General features: G+C 32.8%; 1 protein-coding gene and 1 long non-coding RNA gene across 3 annotated transcripts; one reads left to right on the top strand and one right to left on the bottom strand.

Moving 5' to 3' along the window:
* Nucleotides 1–1,776: 1,776 nt before the first annotated feature.
* On the top strand, nucleotides 1,777–5,073 carry LOC138694563 (uncharacterized). Of its 2 annotated transcripts, XR_011330975.1 has the most exons (4): nucleotides 1,777–2,013; nucleotides 2,114–2,253; nucleotides 3,607–3,762; nucleotides 3,931–5,073. It is a non-coding gene; the product is annotated as an uncharacterized lncRNA (long non-coding RNA). The 2 variants fall into 2 exon arrangements; XR_011330974.1 differs by having other exon boundaries at nucleotides 1,777–2,253.
* A 1,682-nt stretch (nucleotides 5,074–6,755) lies between these two features.
* LOC138694562 (myb/SANT-like DNA-binding domain-containing protein 3) lies at nucleotides 6,756–9,984 on the bottom strand. Its single transcript, XM_069818421.1, has 3 exons — nucleotides 9,588–9,984; nucleotides 7,977–8,205; nucleotides 6,756–7,580 (listed from the first exon to the last, which is right to left on the bottom strand). The coding sequence occupies exons 1-3, from the start codon at nucleotides 9,759–9,761 to the stop codon at nucleotides 7,162–7,164; spliced, it is 822 nt and encodes a 273-aa protein (XP_069674522.1). The 5' UTR covers nucleotides 9,762–9,984; the 3' UTR covers nucleotides 6,756–7,161.
* Between the last annotated feature and the right edge of the window lie 7,250 nt (nucleotides 9,985–17,234).

Genomic DNA, 17,234 nt, shown 5'->3' with positions numbered 1-17,234 from the left:
AAATAGTTCCGAAACAATATAATATTTTGGTGATTATTACGTTGTGTCAGATGCTTGCTATTATTTGGGAACTGTTCTTTGGAATTAGTACTTTCTTGAAACCAGAACACACGGAAAAGTTCCGGAAAGAAAACGACTTTTCCCAACACTACGCTTTGAAAATATTGAGATCTGACTTTATACGTTCAAGATTTTAAAATTTATTGCGAATAAAATTCTTTCCGGAGCAGACGACGACCGCTGAGACATACTACTTCTTTTCAACATTGCAGCTAGCTTCTGCCAAGAGTCGCTACTGAATTGGAGATATGGTTGCATAATGCCGAGGATGAGGTAATGCCCGCTTGTCCTGCAAGGGAGCGTGTTGAGCGCACATGCTCGCTTTCGGTCGAGTTGATGATCACTGCTCTTGAGCTAAGCTAAAAAATAAAGGTAATAGTGCATATCTTTGCTTTAGCCTGCAGAAAATTGGAAAAGCATCAGATAGAAACTGGCATATACAGACTCTGCTGTACGTTTCCCTGAGACACATTTTTAATTAATCGAACTAGTTTCTTGGGATAACAAATACAATAAGAATATTATATATAAATTTCTCTCTTAACTGATTCACATGTCTTTTTGAAATGTATGAATAATTGATGTACTGTAACCTTTATACTCCCATTTCTTCTCCAATATCTGTCGAATACAAAAAGTGGATAAAGGAGACAGCCTCCAGATATGGAGGGTAGCTGCGAATATATAGAATAAGCAGTCGCGGACAGCCGATAAGAGGTGGTCCTCCACCTTGGGGTTCGGGCGAAGGGCTAACAACACATCACCATTAATAACAGCTTGTTACGAAATCACTCAATATGTTATAGGGCCTTTGGTCCACTACGTTTCGTCCACTTTTTGTTTTGTCCACTGACACATTTGTCCATTTTATGATTCGTCCATTAAGTTTTGTCCACTGACCATTTAGTCCATTTTCATACTTCGTCCATTATGTTTTCGTCATCTACTGTGGCAAAAAAAATAGATGACATGAAACATAATTCATTTGGTCAAAAAGTAATTTATTTAAATTTAAAATATGTTGAATAATTTCAAGGGAAAAATTGTTCCGGGGCCGGGTATCGATCCCGGGAGCGCTGGTACGTTCAACTAGAGGTCCCGGGATCGATACCCAGCCCCGGAACAATTTTTCCCTTGAAATTATTCAAATCTGCTTTACAGGGAGCTTCACCTGAAAGACTAGATTTGCTTAAAATATGTTGTTGAATGTACAGCTGTCAAAAGAAAAAGTGGCCGCTCTCCTGAAACAAAGTTCCCTTCGGGTATCTTTGCTATAATTCGGAGACAGGCGATGTTACATGTTGTTGGACCACGTTGCCTGATATCTACAGTTATAATTGAAGTATTCTCTCTGTGATTCGATAGCGTAATGGTAGCGTTCAGGCCTCTTATTCATGAGCTCCTGCGTTCGACTACAACCTCGTGCTTTTTATGTTCTTTTTTGTTATGTTTTTGAGAGAGACAAACTATACATAATGGCTCCTTTCTCGTTTACGATTATTTTAGTAATTAGCATCAGATTCATTAATATATTATGCCATGACTTTATCATTATGATATTGTGGCTGCAAATGGAAAGAAGAAAGATTTTATTCTCAATAAAAATAACTTTCGTGGGATAAACAAAACAAATTTACTGGCGTCGGCCTTAAAACATTCAAACAATTAAGCGTTCAAAAAACAAAACAAAAGCCCACAATTCAATATTTAGGCCCGTATGCACAGTCGAGTTTGAGACCGGTCTTGAGATTGTCTCGAGACAGCGACACAGAATTCGTATGCATAGTCTAATTTCCAAGACGCGCTTGAGATTTTCTCAGGATTTCGTTGAGACTGGGCCAAGACTGCCAATGACCGGTCTTGGGACGATCTCAGGCAACTGTGAGGACAAAAATGGCGGCTATTGTACAGCTGACGACGATTCCGTCGAGTTTCTGAGGATTGGAAATTAAGGTACCATTGAACTTAAATCACGGTTGTCAAGAAAATATTTGATAAACAATGAAAATTCGTTAGATTTTTACTGTGATGAGCAGTTTTAAAAACGTTACAGATTCACAACTGTCGTAAATGGTATTTATGTTACTGGTACTATTGCTGACTGAAGAATCAAGGACAGGTCGTGATCTTCCTATTGCAAGAATTCTGCAACTCTTGACTGTCCCAGGATTTTAAGCAACAGGAGACTTTCAAGTGAGTATAAGTTGAAACTTATCATAATTACGCAAAGCACGAAAAATTATCCCAGTGTGTTTTTTGTTATAACCTAATAACCAAATTAGTTTCTTAGAAGTTGTTTAGGCTATATTTTAATATTATTAGTACGAAATCAGCTGTGTTCTTAAATAATATCTTAAGTAAACGATTTTATATAATAGTAGACTTTTAAATTAGTATAACTGACATCTTATCATATTATTAGGCAAGTCAAGAAACTTTATCCCAGTGTGTTGTTAGGTTATAACAAACAAATTAGCTTGTTACAAATTGGGTAGGCCTTTATTTTAATATGATTGGTACCAAAGCAGCTAGATGATCTTAAATAATATCTAAAAATATCTTGCATTATGTTCTAACACAAATCAACAGGATTGTGATGCTTAGTAATAATTTACATTACTGGTAACTACATTAGTTTATAATTCTTTACTATAGCGTTACCTCGTTACTATACAAATGTATTTACTCCTTAGGTTTAGAAATTTCCTATAATATACCATACAGCAATAACAGTACATACTGTAGTTCCAATGAAATAGTCTTCATGTGAGAGTTGTCTTATTGTTTATTAAATTAATTTCATTAATATTTATAGGGGATGAGTGGCATAAATGGGACACAATGATTACTTCATTATTAAAGTTTGTGATTACAAATGGTGATATTTTTCCAGAACAACTACACCAAAGGAGACGCAATATTCTTTTGCTCCACTGACTTCTATGAGATGTAGGCTATATAGTGATATAAACACATGGCATTAGTTTGCAGCCAGAAATATTTTCATTAAAAAATCGTTTCATACTTACTTGCACCTGTATATTTCAAAGCACTCTTGTGGCTCCCCCTGCTTATTATGAACATAACATGTGGTTCAGGAAGAATTACTACGAAAATGATATATAAAGTTCAGAATACATTCATTTCTTAATGCAGCTGATACGTATTTGCACATAGGCCTAACCAAAAACCCCATAAATTAACTACGTCTTTGCTGCTATTTAGGCCTACAACCATTATCATTATTGTATTTGACATTAATGTGTCACTAATGGTGAGAAAAAAATCTGTTAACATTCTCCAAACTTGTGGGTATCTTTTGCACAATAGGCCTTCATATATTATAGGCCTCTCTCTCTCTCTCTCTCTTTATATATAAAATTTAAAAAGCTGATAACATAATGTTTAAAATTGCTTATATTGAATTTGTGTGTTAAATACAGACCAAATAAAATAAAATATACCATTCATGGCACTCCTCCCAGTTCTGTATCTAGCTCCTCAAATATTTTTCAAGTTGTTTTTAAAATGTGTCAACTTTTTCAGATTGTTCTAAGAGACTTAAGGAAAATCCATCAAGGCACAAACTGTTATCTGTCAGAAATTTGAGAACGACAGAGTTAAAGGTATTCTACTTGGTGAAAATGTGTACCTTTTCACCCCTGTGTTGGACAATGATTTGGGGACTGGAGCTGAAAGAAGGTAAATGAAATTGATTCTTATTGGTCAGAACTCTTTTGGAAATAATGCATATTAATATTTAATACTGGTCCTCTTATTATTCCTATCTGGAAAAAAAGTACTGACAAGTATTTTCCGAATAAAGCATTTATATTTTATCTTGTATATTTTTTTATTTCTTAATTTCAGATACGACATGGCCCACAAATCAACTCGGAATTTAGTAGAGACGGTTAATGGCATCCGGTAATAGAGGTTCCAGTGTCTTCGATGAAAAAAACTGACCACAATGAGAACAACGTAAGCAGTGATAGCTTATGTCATTCTGCACATTACTGGCATTTTAAAGCAGGACCTATTTGAATCTGCAGAAGAACACCCCAACGTGGTTCCTGTGCCCAATACTTCTCATGTGAATGCTATTTCCGTCATAAGCGCTGACTTTTCGGGTGTTTTGCGTTGTATCATGAATACTCCCAAAATTTAAATACTGGTGGTGCTTAGTTATGTGCTGTGTAGGCCTGTCTTGAAATTTCCAGCCTCTTCTCTAGTTACCCAAATCCTATGGCATTAGTACTATGATACACTGGCGCTTGTACTAAGGTCACACTTCTGTGGTATATATTTATTATTATACTTTCTGCAATCAGTGATTGTCATAATACAAAGTTTACTAAATAATATTGCTTTAATATACAACGTTTTTTTTTTCTGGAAGGTTTTGAAAAAAAAAAGTACAAGAGAAAGCTAAGAAAATTCCTTAGAATGAGACCTTTTGGTCCATTAAGATGTTGTTACAGGATGATTATTAAGCCATGTAAAGCTGTAAGTGTAATGCATTATATGAATACGTTGTCCAGTCTTAAATATTTACAGAACTTGGTGAAGAATCTTGCAATGGTGTCTCGTGCCCCAACAATCAGGTCAACAAGATTTATGTTGTCTAAATTTTACACCGACTTGTAATAAGGAATGGTTGGGTTGTAGATGGAACACTTTTCCTTGTGTACATCGAAGGGTTGTTTGTGGTATCTTATTATATTATTCAGAATTGGTATTTAACATAAAAATATATCTTTTAGCTTTTTTTTCTTACTTACTTGCTTTTAAGGAATCCGGAGGTTCATTACCGCCCTCACATAAGCTCGCCATTGATCCCTATCCTGAGCAAGATTAATCTAGTCTCTATCATCATATCCCACTTCCCTCAAATCCATTTTAATATTACCTTCCCATCTACGTCTCGGCCTCCCCAAAGGTCTTCTTTCCCTCAGGCCTCCCAACTAACACTCTATATGCATTTCTGGATTCGCTCATACGTGCTATATGCCCTGCCCACTTTACATGGATGTAATTGATGACAAGAAATGGATCATCATATACAAAGGTAACAAATGAAGTGCAGTGAATACACAGCAAACACAAAACATTTTGTTGAAGTTGCATTTATTGTTGAGTTATAAAAATTTGAATTTCGCAAAATTTCTGCTAATGTAATGTGTACAACTGCTCTTAACAGGATAAAAATTTGGAGTGATTTATTGGCCCAAATTACTTAATATTTCCTTACATCTATATTTTAAGAAACTTAACATTTCTTTTTCTTAAAATCATTCAGAGTTATTAATATTCTCAGACTAAAGCCAAAAAGGAAATGTCCTAGCTACATAGTAAGAATAATTTCACAAAAGTGAAGTATTCTGTGTGTTCTTTAGCATTTGTGAAAGTGTTCATGATTGTAAAACTCTAGTGGATGATCACTTTAACTTTGTAGCAGCTGATTTTATGTTTTATGTCACTTTATTGTCAATGAAATCAGGAAACTCTTAACTTTGTACATTTGCATGAAAATTGTTAAATTGAGATAGTGGATAAACATAAAATATTAATAAACAACACACAGACGTAATAATTCCCCTGTCCTAAATGAAAGAAAAGAAAAGAGAAAATATGCAATGCATACAATGAAAGATGCATTGTTATTTATAGGCCCTCCTTGCAAAAGAATGCAGTCATATTTTTTTTTTATTTACTGTATATATCTTTGCAAAACCTCTTACATAGACGATTATATATATATATATATATATATATATATATATATATATATATATATATATATATATATATATAATGATCAGGCAATTTATGATAAGTCTAACATACAAGTATATTCAGGAAAATAGATCATCTCTTCCCAATTAGAGGTGATAGATTCTTACATTGTGATAGAAATTTTCCTATTATCATATAATTCATCCGAAGTATAACCGAATTTGCATAGTTCATCAATTCACTGAACTGATAATTCAAAATTGTGGAAGTTAGTCCAACAAATGCAATATATTCAAAACTGTCACTGAAGAAAGAAAAAGTCAATGACTTGAAAAAAATGTTCCCATACATTGAAGAAAATTAAACACACATCGCAACTTGGAAAGAAGAGGGCTGCAAGTGCAAGCATTTCATGAATTGAGATAACACTGCTGCCTAATAGAGAAAACCTTTCTGTATCTGTTTCTATATGGCCACAAGCAGTAGGTTAAAATTTGGAGGCAGGGCATAATTGTGTCTGTACGGTACCACTGTAAATCAAATGGACCTATTACACATTAAACTTCAAATATCTCATTACTATAGTTTTGAACTTGTCGACGTCTTCTTTGCAAGGTGCGATTATGAAGATTTCATAATTTGACAATCAGAGGCTTTTGAACTAATGGTCATACATTTATAAGACATTGTGATAACATTTTTTTGTAAGAGTTCCCTAAATTAATGTTGATAATTTTGTGAAATAAAATTAGATGTTGTTTTACAAATTTGTGTTTTTATACCTTACAATTTTTCTCAATATGCAATTTTAAGAAAACATTTTTCTTGAAAACCTATTTTTTTTAAAGGGCGGAAGGTAAACAAAAGCCCTATTGCTATTATTATCTTAATTAGTGGAAGAGTTTAGAAACACTTTCAATAGAAGTTCTGATGCTGAAATTAATTTTTATGACGGTAAAGAAAGTTTTAAATTTCAGAATTGCTGGAAAGGTCTTTTGTCTTCACTGTAAAACTGTCATTAGACTTCCGCTTCCGCTCTTTTAACAAATGGTGATTATTCATTACATACACCTTTGTGTTGTATGATGGAACTGAAGAGTTGAACATGGATCACATTAAAGATGCACAGCATTGCTGCAGGATCATTACAAAAAAAAAAAATACCAGTACCTGTACAGTGCAAAGCAGCAAATGACTTCATTGTTAAGTGTCTAGGCACTGGAACAACAACATTTTTTAAGTGATGATAAGACCAAATTAAAATATACAAATTCTCTAATATATCAAGTAAACCCCAGAATGAACATGAACTTTAATTTTTTAATAAAACGAAAATAGAAAACCGAAATAAATATTATTGTATTTCTAATTTTTTCCCAAAAGTGACATTTTACTTCTGTGTATTTCTTCTTTTCTCCTCTCCTCTGCTTCGAAAGCCTGTTGTTTTCTAGTTTCTTCTCTTTCAAAAGATATTATCCTACGTTCTTCTGCTTTTCGTTCATTTTCTAGTTGTTCTTTAGCCAAATCTATTGTGTATTTAATTTCCTCCTTTCTGAGGCTGTGCAGTTCTTCGTCATAATTCATCTGCCATTGAAGCCTATTTAACCTTGATTTCAGCTCTGTTTCGATCACAGTTTTTCTGGGTAGAGGACGAGGGGAGAATTTTTGCTTGTTTCTGCAGGATGTTGTTGCAGGCACTTCACTTGAATCATCTAGGTTGCCTGTCATGTCTGCTTCATGCTGCTGTGGTAGGTCTTCTGGATTTGCTTCGACAACACTCACGGCTGTAAATAATAATAATAATAATAATAATAATAATAATAATAATAATAATAACAACTGAATGTTTGCTATCATTATGCATTAGACATTAGTGAACTGAAACTGAAAAATATTGAACATGACTGGTTGAAGTAACTGTATTACTTTGCCTTTGTAAGCAGAAAGAGAAATGAAGCAACTCAATGCATTTTATATTGTAAAGAGAAATTAATTGTTTCCTTTCCATGTCACAGATTTGATTTCAAAAGTTTTAAATTTAAAAGAATTCATCTTGTCTATTGTATATTATGCTGTTTAAGGCTCTTAATTAATTCACTGACCACAGTAGATTAGAATACGAATCGACTGAAAAAAACAGAGGAACTAATTCATATTAATACAAGAATGTTATATATTACCTTCAGTTGAAAGTTGTGAATTGTTGACTTGCAATGCATCATTGTCAAAAAGAAAGCCAACATTATGGCTCAAATGAGGCACTACAAGGTCTAGTTCTGGGAATTCTGTGGTGTTGTCTGGTGGTGGACCACCACCTGTCTTCAGTCTTTCCCTTGTTTCATGGGCCAATTCTTTCTTTCTCTTCGATTTAATATTTACCCAGCATTTTTTCAGTTGCTGAACAGTACGCTGAAAATGGAAACATTGAAGAAATACAAATACATAGATACTGGTAATCAATAATACCAATATTGTAACATATTATACTGATTAGTAAACTGTGTTACTAGTTAACTATAATTATGGAATGGATGGGGAAAGGAACTGGCTATCCTATTCCATTATTTTCTGTCTTAGTCGCCTCATGAGTGGTGCCTTATTGAGGTTCTAACCAGCCACTGCCACTGCTAACTAAAATACATACATACATACATTACTGTACTGTGATAACACATCATAAATACATATTAGAATCCACAGAGTTTATAGCATGTTAAGAATTAATGCTTTTGTCATTACATTTTAGCCATTTTTTTTAAATAATTCTTCTCCATAAAAAAACTGTTGGGTCTTCCATTAATTTAATTTACTTGCATTTTGACGAGGCAGAGCTTGCTCCCTTTCCTAATTATTTTGTACAAGTCTACTCCCCCCCTCCCCCACTAGCATATTCTAATGCAATGTTAAATTGGGTATGATGTTAGTGTAGATTATATTTGTGATTATTAATAGTAATATTTTAATTATGTTGGCCCATTTTTGATATTGTAATCTGTTCTCGTTATTTTAGAAGCACAAAGGACATAGTTCTATGGTATAATATATTCAGAAACTGCCCATGATGTCATTTTATCAAAGAAGCTGTACTGGTACCATCATTTCATTTTCCTTTAAGGAAGCAAAGTAATGAACTTATTATTTGCAAAAAAACTTATACTGTTATAAAAAGAAAACATGTAAGTCTACTAGTGCATTCCTGAAGAAGAAATACCCGAACTCAGGGAAGCTATCTGAACACACTTAACAAGATGTAATGCGAGTTTAAAACGTAGGGTAAAATTAACTTTGAAATAACACAAATTGTAAAAATTAAAATTAAATTATACAGATACATAATTTCACACTGAATAGCCTAAATATATATTTTTTAAAAATAATATTCCAAATGGTACTTTTTGCTTAACATTAAAAAACTTGGATATATAAAACATATTTTGTTTTACAGCCTTGAACCAAAGTAGGTTTCGTTTTAATACAAATTAACACACCAGTGGTCTTATATTTCCCCCATCCATAAATTTCATACTGGGGAACAAATTGAAATGAAGCTACATAAATATCGTACATAAATTATACGTACAATTAGGCCTAACTGGTAAATTTGACCATAGTCTAAAAAAGAAATAAATTTACAGAATCTAGAACAGATGATATGTTTATTCCAACCAATATTTAATATTTTACCAAATCTGAATAGACAAATTGCAATGAAGCTCGTTATTAAGTTGATATTATTGAAATTCGATAATAAATAAATATGTAAGAACAAAACTAAACGAAATTTAACTTACCTTCGTAACATTTGCTTCTTCGTTGTATGCATTGCATACGTCCTCCCAGGTTTTTTTCTTTTTGGACAAAGAAATTATATCTGTCCTTTTGTCTTCCAATATTTTATGTTTACCGACTAAATCAATTAATAACAATTTCTCCTCTGCTGTATACAACTTGTGTTCAGCCGCCATTTTTGATGTTTACAATCGCACACAATGCTAATTTGCGGAAACTGATCACGTGATCAGCAATGACGACATAAATGTATGAAAACATTCTGTTCCAAAGCGAATATTCTCAGCACGGTCTCAGGATTGTCTCAAGACCAAGACAGGACGGAGAAGGCGACTGTGCGTACGAAAACTGAGACCGGTCTTGACCTGTTCTTGGTCTTGGGACAGTCTTGAGACTAGCTTGGCGTTGACTGTGCATATGGGTCTTAGTCCCCGCATGTGATTCACATATCTTATGTCGTCTATTATTCTGTTCAACCAGAGACCCAACAAATTCCTTTTTCTCTTTCTAGTCAGTTTCAGCATCATTCTTTCTTCACTCACTTTTTCAAACACAATTTTATTTCTTATTCTGTCTGTCCACTTCACACGCACCGTTCTTCACCACATCCACATTGCAAATGCTTCAATTCGTTTCTCTTCATTTCGTCGTAATGTCCATGTTCCTTCCCCATACAATGCCACACTCCACACAAAGCACTTCACTAGTCTCTTCCTTAGTTCTTTTTCCAGAGGTCCGCAGAATATCCTTCTTCTTCTATTAAAAGCTTCCTTTGTTCATGTTTGCAGTTTTTCTTGGGAAGGATAGGCCTAAATGCGGTAACATCCCGTTGCTTTCCGCACACCACTATCTCTTTCGCATCTTATTAAATTCCAGGGGACCCAAGCGTGGAGATGAGGAGAGTGGATTTGACTAATTGGGCCCTCCGGACTTCACCGAAAGTCACGGCAAGGGTTAAATATTAATTCTATCAGGATGTTTGACCCTATCAGAGATCGGGAAATCTCAATTAGCCTTTGCCCCCCGCATCCTGGACTAGCTTCTACGAATCATCAGAAAATCTTAGAGTGTGATTGGGCCAATGTTTCCGAAAATGTTTCCACACTTTTGCCCTCGTAGCTCAGCGGACGAACGTCGAAATTTAGATGTCAACGTCTCAGGTTCAATTCCTCGTTACTCCTTTTCATTTTATTGTGGTTCAAGATAGTATAATGTAATAATACAAAAATAAAAACTAATAGCAGTATTATGCAACTGGATTTTTCCAAACCTAATATTAAATTTATGTTATTTATATCGCTAAAGAACGATTACAATATAAATTACTTGAATATTAATAATACAGTATCACTAAAGAACGATAACACAATATAAATGATAAATATCGGTTTGTTTAATTAATATAAGATATTATATAATACTTATTTAATTATCTAAATAAAATAACCTATTTTACAAAGAAAGATGGTTATTTGTGTTATAATAATTACTTACATAAAATACATATTATTTATGTTGCGAAAGAACAATAACAATATAAATAACTTGAATATTATTTTATAATGCTAATGAAGGAAAACAGAATATAAATGATAACTTGAATATTATCTACATCGCTAAAGAACGATAACAATATAAAAAACGTGAATATTATTCATATCGGAATTTCACAGATTTATTACAGATGTATTTAAGAAATTATAGAAGAATAGTAATTAGTAACAGTGTCTTATTTATTCTTCTTGGAGGCAAATTTGTAACTTTTAAAAGTGTGGTTACTATGTTGAAGTGTATGTGTTGTAACGGATGCTTGATTTGTTATATATGTGAGTCAGTTATGTGATGCTTGATGTCGTCGCAATGTCGTAATTATAGTTTGATTGTGTTTGTGTGACTATTGTGTATTAATTTATGATGTATGGTACGGAAAGCTGCATATTTGTGTTATAGAAGTGTTACGTATGTGTGTTTTTAATGTTTTTGTACGTTTCAAATTGATACCTGATATTTATTTTGCAATCGCAATGCCTAATTTACGGTTTGTTTATGTTTTGTTTACATCGCGTAAGCTAATTTAATTTTCTTTTCTATTTCTCTTTATGCTTATCTTTTTTGTGTATGAAACTATAGCCCTAACATACATATGTAAAATAGGGCTAACCACCATTGGAGATACAATAATAATAATTGTTATTCATATCGTTATAAAACGATAACAGAATACAAATGATGGCTTGAATTTTATTCATATCTCTAAAGAACGATAACAAAATATAAATAACGTGATATCCGTAAAGAACGATAACTGAATATAAATGATAATTTGAATAGCATTTACATCGCTAAACAACGATTAAAAAATAAAATGAAAACTTGAAGAAGGCCCAAACCCACAACCTTTGAATCATTAAACAAGCACTCTATCGCTGGCCTACGAGGCGCAGACATGGAACACTTTCATAGTTCGGGAACTGCTTGTACAAGCACATGCATCGTGTAACATCGCCGCGACCCGAAGTGAACTTTGAAAATATTCGCTGTTCACGAGTGCGGCCACTTTTTTTTTGACAGCTGCACATACTGTTTGCGTTATAAACATGATTAATTATCATTTTCTTCTTCCTGAAGAACTTCAGTAGAGTTAATTTTTAATCTGTTTGAAGTTCCTCTTATATGTTTCCAGCCGGCCCTCGTTCTTGTAGTCTTCATACGGTGTAACCATTTCCCTGGTGCGTTCATGATTGTTGACATATGTCTGACTTCGGACTCGCGTGTTCTCCCAACAATTGAATATTCACCTACTCATTTGATTTCTGTTCATGCTGGAATGATGAACAACCATGAGATTTAAATTTATTATGCCTACCTTCGGCGACATTGTTAATCTTCTGTTCCCCACTCAAGACTGCTTCGTACACATTCCATAACATGTTTCCGGTGTTGTAATTGTAGATAGGAAACACAAACATGTGTTCTGAGATGGACGAAAGGTTATGGACATAAAAGGTGTGGACAAAATGTATGGATGGATGTAAATTGTATGGATTAATAGGTTGTGGACAAGAGAACGTGGACGAAAGTTAATGGACGAAACAAATTGGGGACAAAAGGTAGTGGACGAAAGGCCCGCAAACTACTCAATATTATATATTATGTAAAACTATTCTTAATTTGCGTATATTGATTACGTCTCAAAAATGAATTATGTTAGAAAACTTCAATTTTGTGAAGACCTCCAGAAACCAAATACATTATTATTACGATAGTAATTAAATAATTTCAATTATTTTACAGATATCAATTTCAATTACAATTATTTTTATTATCAGTCTAAAAATTGTATTTGAACATAACGTAATGAAACAAACATTATAATAACCCAGTTTAAATTATTATCTTATTAACAAATATCCGTAATATCAATCTTAACAATTCACAACTTTGTAACCCTTCGTGCATATATGCCTATCTATGTTCTCCGTGTAGTTTATCTAGCCTTGTTTCAATCAGTCATCCAATACGGAAAAATAGGATGGAGTGGAATGACAAAGACTATCTTAACTCCATTAATATTACTACAAAAACGTATCATCAAAATTTGTCTGCATAAACCACTTGATTATCCGAGACAATTTATTTATTCTGAATTCCAAGTACTAAAAATTGAGCAAATATATAAACATACATTACTAACTTATTTTCACAAAAATCGAATGAATTTTATAACTGAAAAACATATACATAACATCAGAAAAAATGTCCCAACTCCTTTGGCAGAACCTAAATGCCACACTACAGCTAGATTAACACACAGTAGGAATTATGGACCAAGACTATACAATTCAGTATTGAAAAATAATCCAGACCTAAGCAATTTACACATTCTTAAGTTTAAAAATAAGGTGAAAATGTTTGTATGATATTTGATAAATTTTATTATAATTTTTTTTAAGTGTTACTAGCATTATATGGTACTAATTTTTATTGTATTTATCTGATGCATGTACCCTATAAGATAAAACATTGCAATAAATATAAATAGATCATTTTCTTAATTAATAACAGTGTATATCTCCAATAAATGATTCCTTAGCATCGCCACAGATACACTTGATTGTACTTGTCACTATCTCTTGTCACTAGAAAGTTATTGAAATTTATATTTTCCCCGCCATTCATAAAATATTTTGATATGATACCTCTTGCACAAAAGGAGAGATCTATAACTGAAACTCGATTAATATATTTCAGTATTATTTGTATTTATCCTGGTAATAATGGACAGTTTGACTCGTAGACATTTTGTTTTTCAGCATTAACTTCCCATGATTTTACGAGAAGATTCGAAGAGAACGGCAGTTACGTAGACTTTCAGCTCCCCCCTACTACCAATAATGCACAACACAATGTCAATACGGCGGTTGCTGTCGTCTGCGATACAACGAACTTTTCTGTTGATTTTCGAGTTTGGCATTTTTTCCGGTTATTAAATGCTTATTTAAGTTGTGTTAACTCTCGCTAGTGGTTTTATATTTTATTTTATTCGTCTTAGTATTTATTTTATTATTGTAAATATTTTTGTTTTATTATTATTATTATTATTATTATTATTATTATTATTATTATTATTATTATTATTATTATTATTAATGAATTATTTTGTATTACAATCATTGTATCATTTCTGTCACGATTATTCTATTATTATTATTATTCTTATTATTATTATTATTATTATTATTATTATTGTTGTTGTTGTTGTTACTATTATTTATATCATCAGCATTATTATTTGAACCCTGTAAAATTTATGTAGACTACTGGACTGTACCCGAGCACGAGCATTATGCTCCTTTCGAGTATCTATTCATATGTATTCAATTCAAATGTAAATTGCAAATAAATTTGAATTTGAATTTGAATTTGTTAAATATTTATTTTTGATATGTATGCAGTCATGTTCACATAATTATATATATATATATATATATATATATATATATATATATATACATTGTGTTTAATAGTGACTATAGAAAAACCCACGCACTTAAAGTTATATTTCACACCGCAACATATTCTCACACGGTCCATTTTATGGCTGTAGAAATTACATCGGGTTATGGTTACGACATTGTATACATCGCATTAGGAGATTTATAATTACTTTTCCATGTTTTCACTTAGAAAACATCTCAAACATTTTCAACGTAATATTTTAATCGATGTCAGTTTTTTATGGATATCTGTAATTTTATTCTGGGCTTTAGGAAATTATTATTTTATCACTTCCAGTGAATGTATTACGCACTTCCCGTCTTTTAAATTTAATAAATAAAGCCTTTATTGAAATTCACCTTCATTAGAGGTCTAGCATGTTATTTGTGTTGATTGATGTGGGGAATTATTGCGTATTTATGAGAGAGTAACACCCTTCTTTATTTCTTTGTTGTTTTTAGAGGAGTAAAGACAACATATCATTTTCAAGCAAATTTATATATTACTTATTTAGTTTTACTTCGGTTAACATCAATAACGATCATTTTTAAAAACATGATCTGCTTTAGGTCTATGAACGTAATGAGGAAATGAAAATTTATCTCTAAATTAGTTATAAAAATCTTCTCTGAATTTTTTAAATAAGCTCAGATTCGTCATCAGTAACATCACGAGTGACGTGTGATCTGTTCTGTCTCTAAAATTGTTAGGAGAGAAATTTATCTTTCAAGCATTTCATTCGACGTCTAATAACCTTCGCCCTATAGGGCTAAAATTATTTTTTTTTTTTTTAGGTATTCTGTAGATACTAATTCTCGTTACGTGATTTAAGAATTTTTCCTGTTATTCGTTCATTTTTAAAATTCAATTTTCCACATTTCAACTCTTGTGTTATTTCTTTATTGTTTTGTAGTCCAGGAGAGTAGACAAGTAGATACTATACCCTGAAAGGGTTCCAATAATTTCATTCCTCCTGCCTCCACTTTTTGTTTTATTTCGATGTCAAGAATCCGTAATATTTTCGAACTGTAGTCTATAATAACTTAGGGAATGACATTATTATTTTTTAAGTTTGAAGATTGTTTATTGTCTTGCCTTATTCAGTTGACTTTTATTTCATTGTTCTAATTATTTTTTTTATTTCTGTGTAATTTCTTGTCCATCTCATTGGTCTTATCATAACATATTCGTACCTCGCAACTCAAGAAGTTGAAGTAACATCATTTGAGGGGGTGAGAAGCAAAGGGGTACAAGTGACATTTCTAAGAACATGAGTTAAGTGCATCCAGGGAAAGCTAAAACATATAAACTTTTAATAGCAAAGAGATACACCTTTTAACCATACCACACACTAAAATTGAAATAAAAAATTTCACTGAATTTACGAAATTTTAAGTATTTTCAACCACATTTTCTCACAGATAACTTAAGTGCACTTATACCCCTTTGCTTCTGACTTCCTCATTTATAAACCTATAGATATTCCGCCATTACAACATTTTTTTCATTAATCCATCCATCCATGACTCTGCGAACGATATTCCATAAGCGCGATGGGGAAATAGTGAATGACGTTGATCTATGTATTGGTAATGCTAATATAATGCTATTTTGCGTGCGTGTGTAAAGATTGTGCTACGATGATAGGTAACTCAAGCGGGAGGTAAGGTATGTAGATGTAGAAGTGTGAAGGACTTAGAAAAGGAGAACAAGAGAATGAAAATATCACTTTTATATGTTTCAATGAAATTAATTATATGTATAGATCTACTTTAGTACATATAAAACGCTGAGAATGATGGGATTTAAATATTTTAAATATTTCCCCGATCTTTCATAAGACTTGAGAACCCTTACAAATGTAACTTTCAAGTTTCCTTTCTATAAATGTCCTAATTTTACTAACGCAACCTCATCATCTACATCAAGAGACATGACGTGCTCTAGCATTGTAGAACTTCACATGTGAGAAGTCATGGTATAGATATTGCCTGAATCCCTAACGTTCATACAGAAGATTCTTAGCGTGCTGTGAATTTACTGGGCCTATATAGCCTCCAATTTTACTTTATTTCCGATAAAGCCACGCTAAGAACTTTCACCTCCCTTAAAAATTCATTACTCTCGGCAGGGTGTAAGTTCGCGAGCCTCGTAACTAAACGCAAGCGTGAAACTTCAGCACTGTAAAGCTGAACACTGCCAAGACAGAATTACTGTACAGTATGACACCCCTGACCTCGTGCCCAGTTCAATAAACTTGCAGTTTATTCATTGTTTGCATCCTGCAATGTATTCTTGCATTCTCCACCCACCACTTCATTGTTCCACCCCAATTTCGCAATTCATCTTCATTAACCTCGTGCTCCATGCAGCCTCTGTCAACCAAACGCTGGCCTCCCACTAGTCACTAGTATTACAACGTAATATCTTGTACATGCGTGCAACATTTTCACAGAATGGTTCTCTACGTCATATTTCGTATTTTCTTCTACGTAACATATTTATAAATACTCAGGCAACGAATATAGTAAGCTACAACTAGAGCATTATCTGGGTATGATGAGTTGTTGGTGCACAGAAAACTTTATTCTCTGATACAAAAGAGAAAGCAAATATAATTATTGTGGTACCGGGTTTCCGAATGATTTAAT

Source organism: Periplaneta americana, chromosome 2, assembly GCF_040183065.1.
Source record: "Periplaneta americana isolate PAMFEO1 chromosome 2, P.americana_PAMFEO1_priV1, whole genome shotgun sequence".
Classification (NCBI taxonomy): Eukaryota; Metazoa; Arthropoda; class Insecta; order Blattodea; family Blattidae; genus Periplaneta; species Periplaneta americana.
This window is presented reverse-complemented; position numbering and strand designations above follow the sequence as displayed.

Bases quoted from the DNA above. Each gene is read 5' to 3' on its own strand.
- LOC138694562 (XM_069818421.1), bottom strand. From the start codon at position 9,761: ATGGCGGCTGAACACAAGTTGTATACAGCAGAGGAGAAATTGTTATTA. The intron at 8,206-9,587 runs GTAAGTTAAATT...TTCCATTTTCAG, and splicing joins AAGAAGCAAATGTTACGAAG to CGTACTGTTCAGCAACTGAA. The intron at 7,581-7,976 runs GTAATATATAAC...TATTATTTACAG, and splicing joins TTCACAACTTTCAACTGAAG to CCGTGAGTGTTGTCGAAGCA.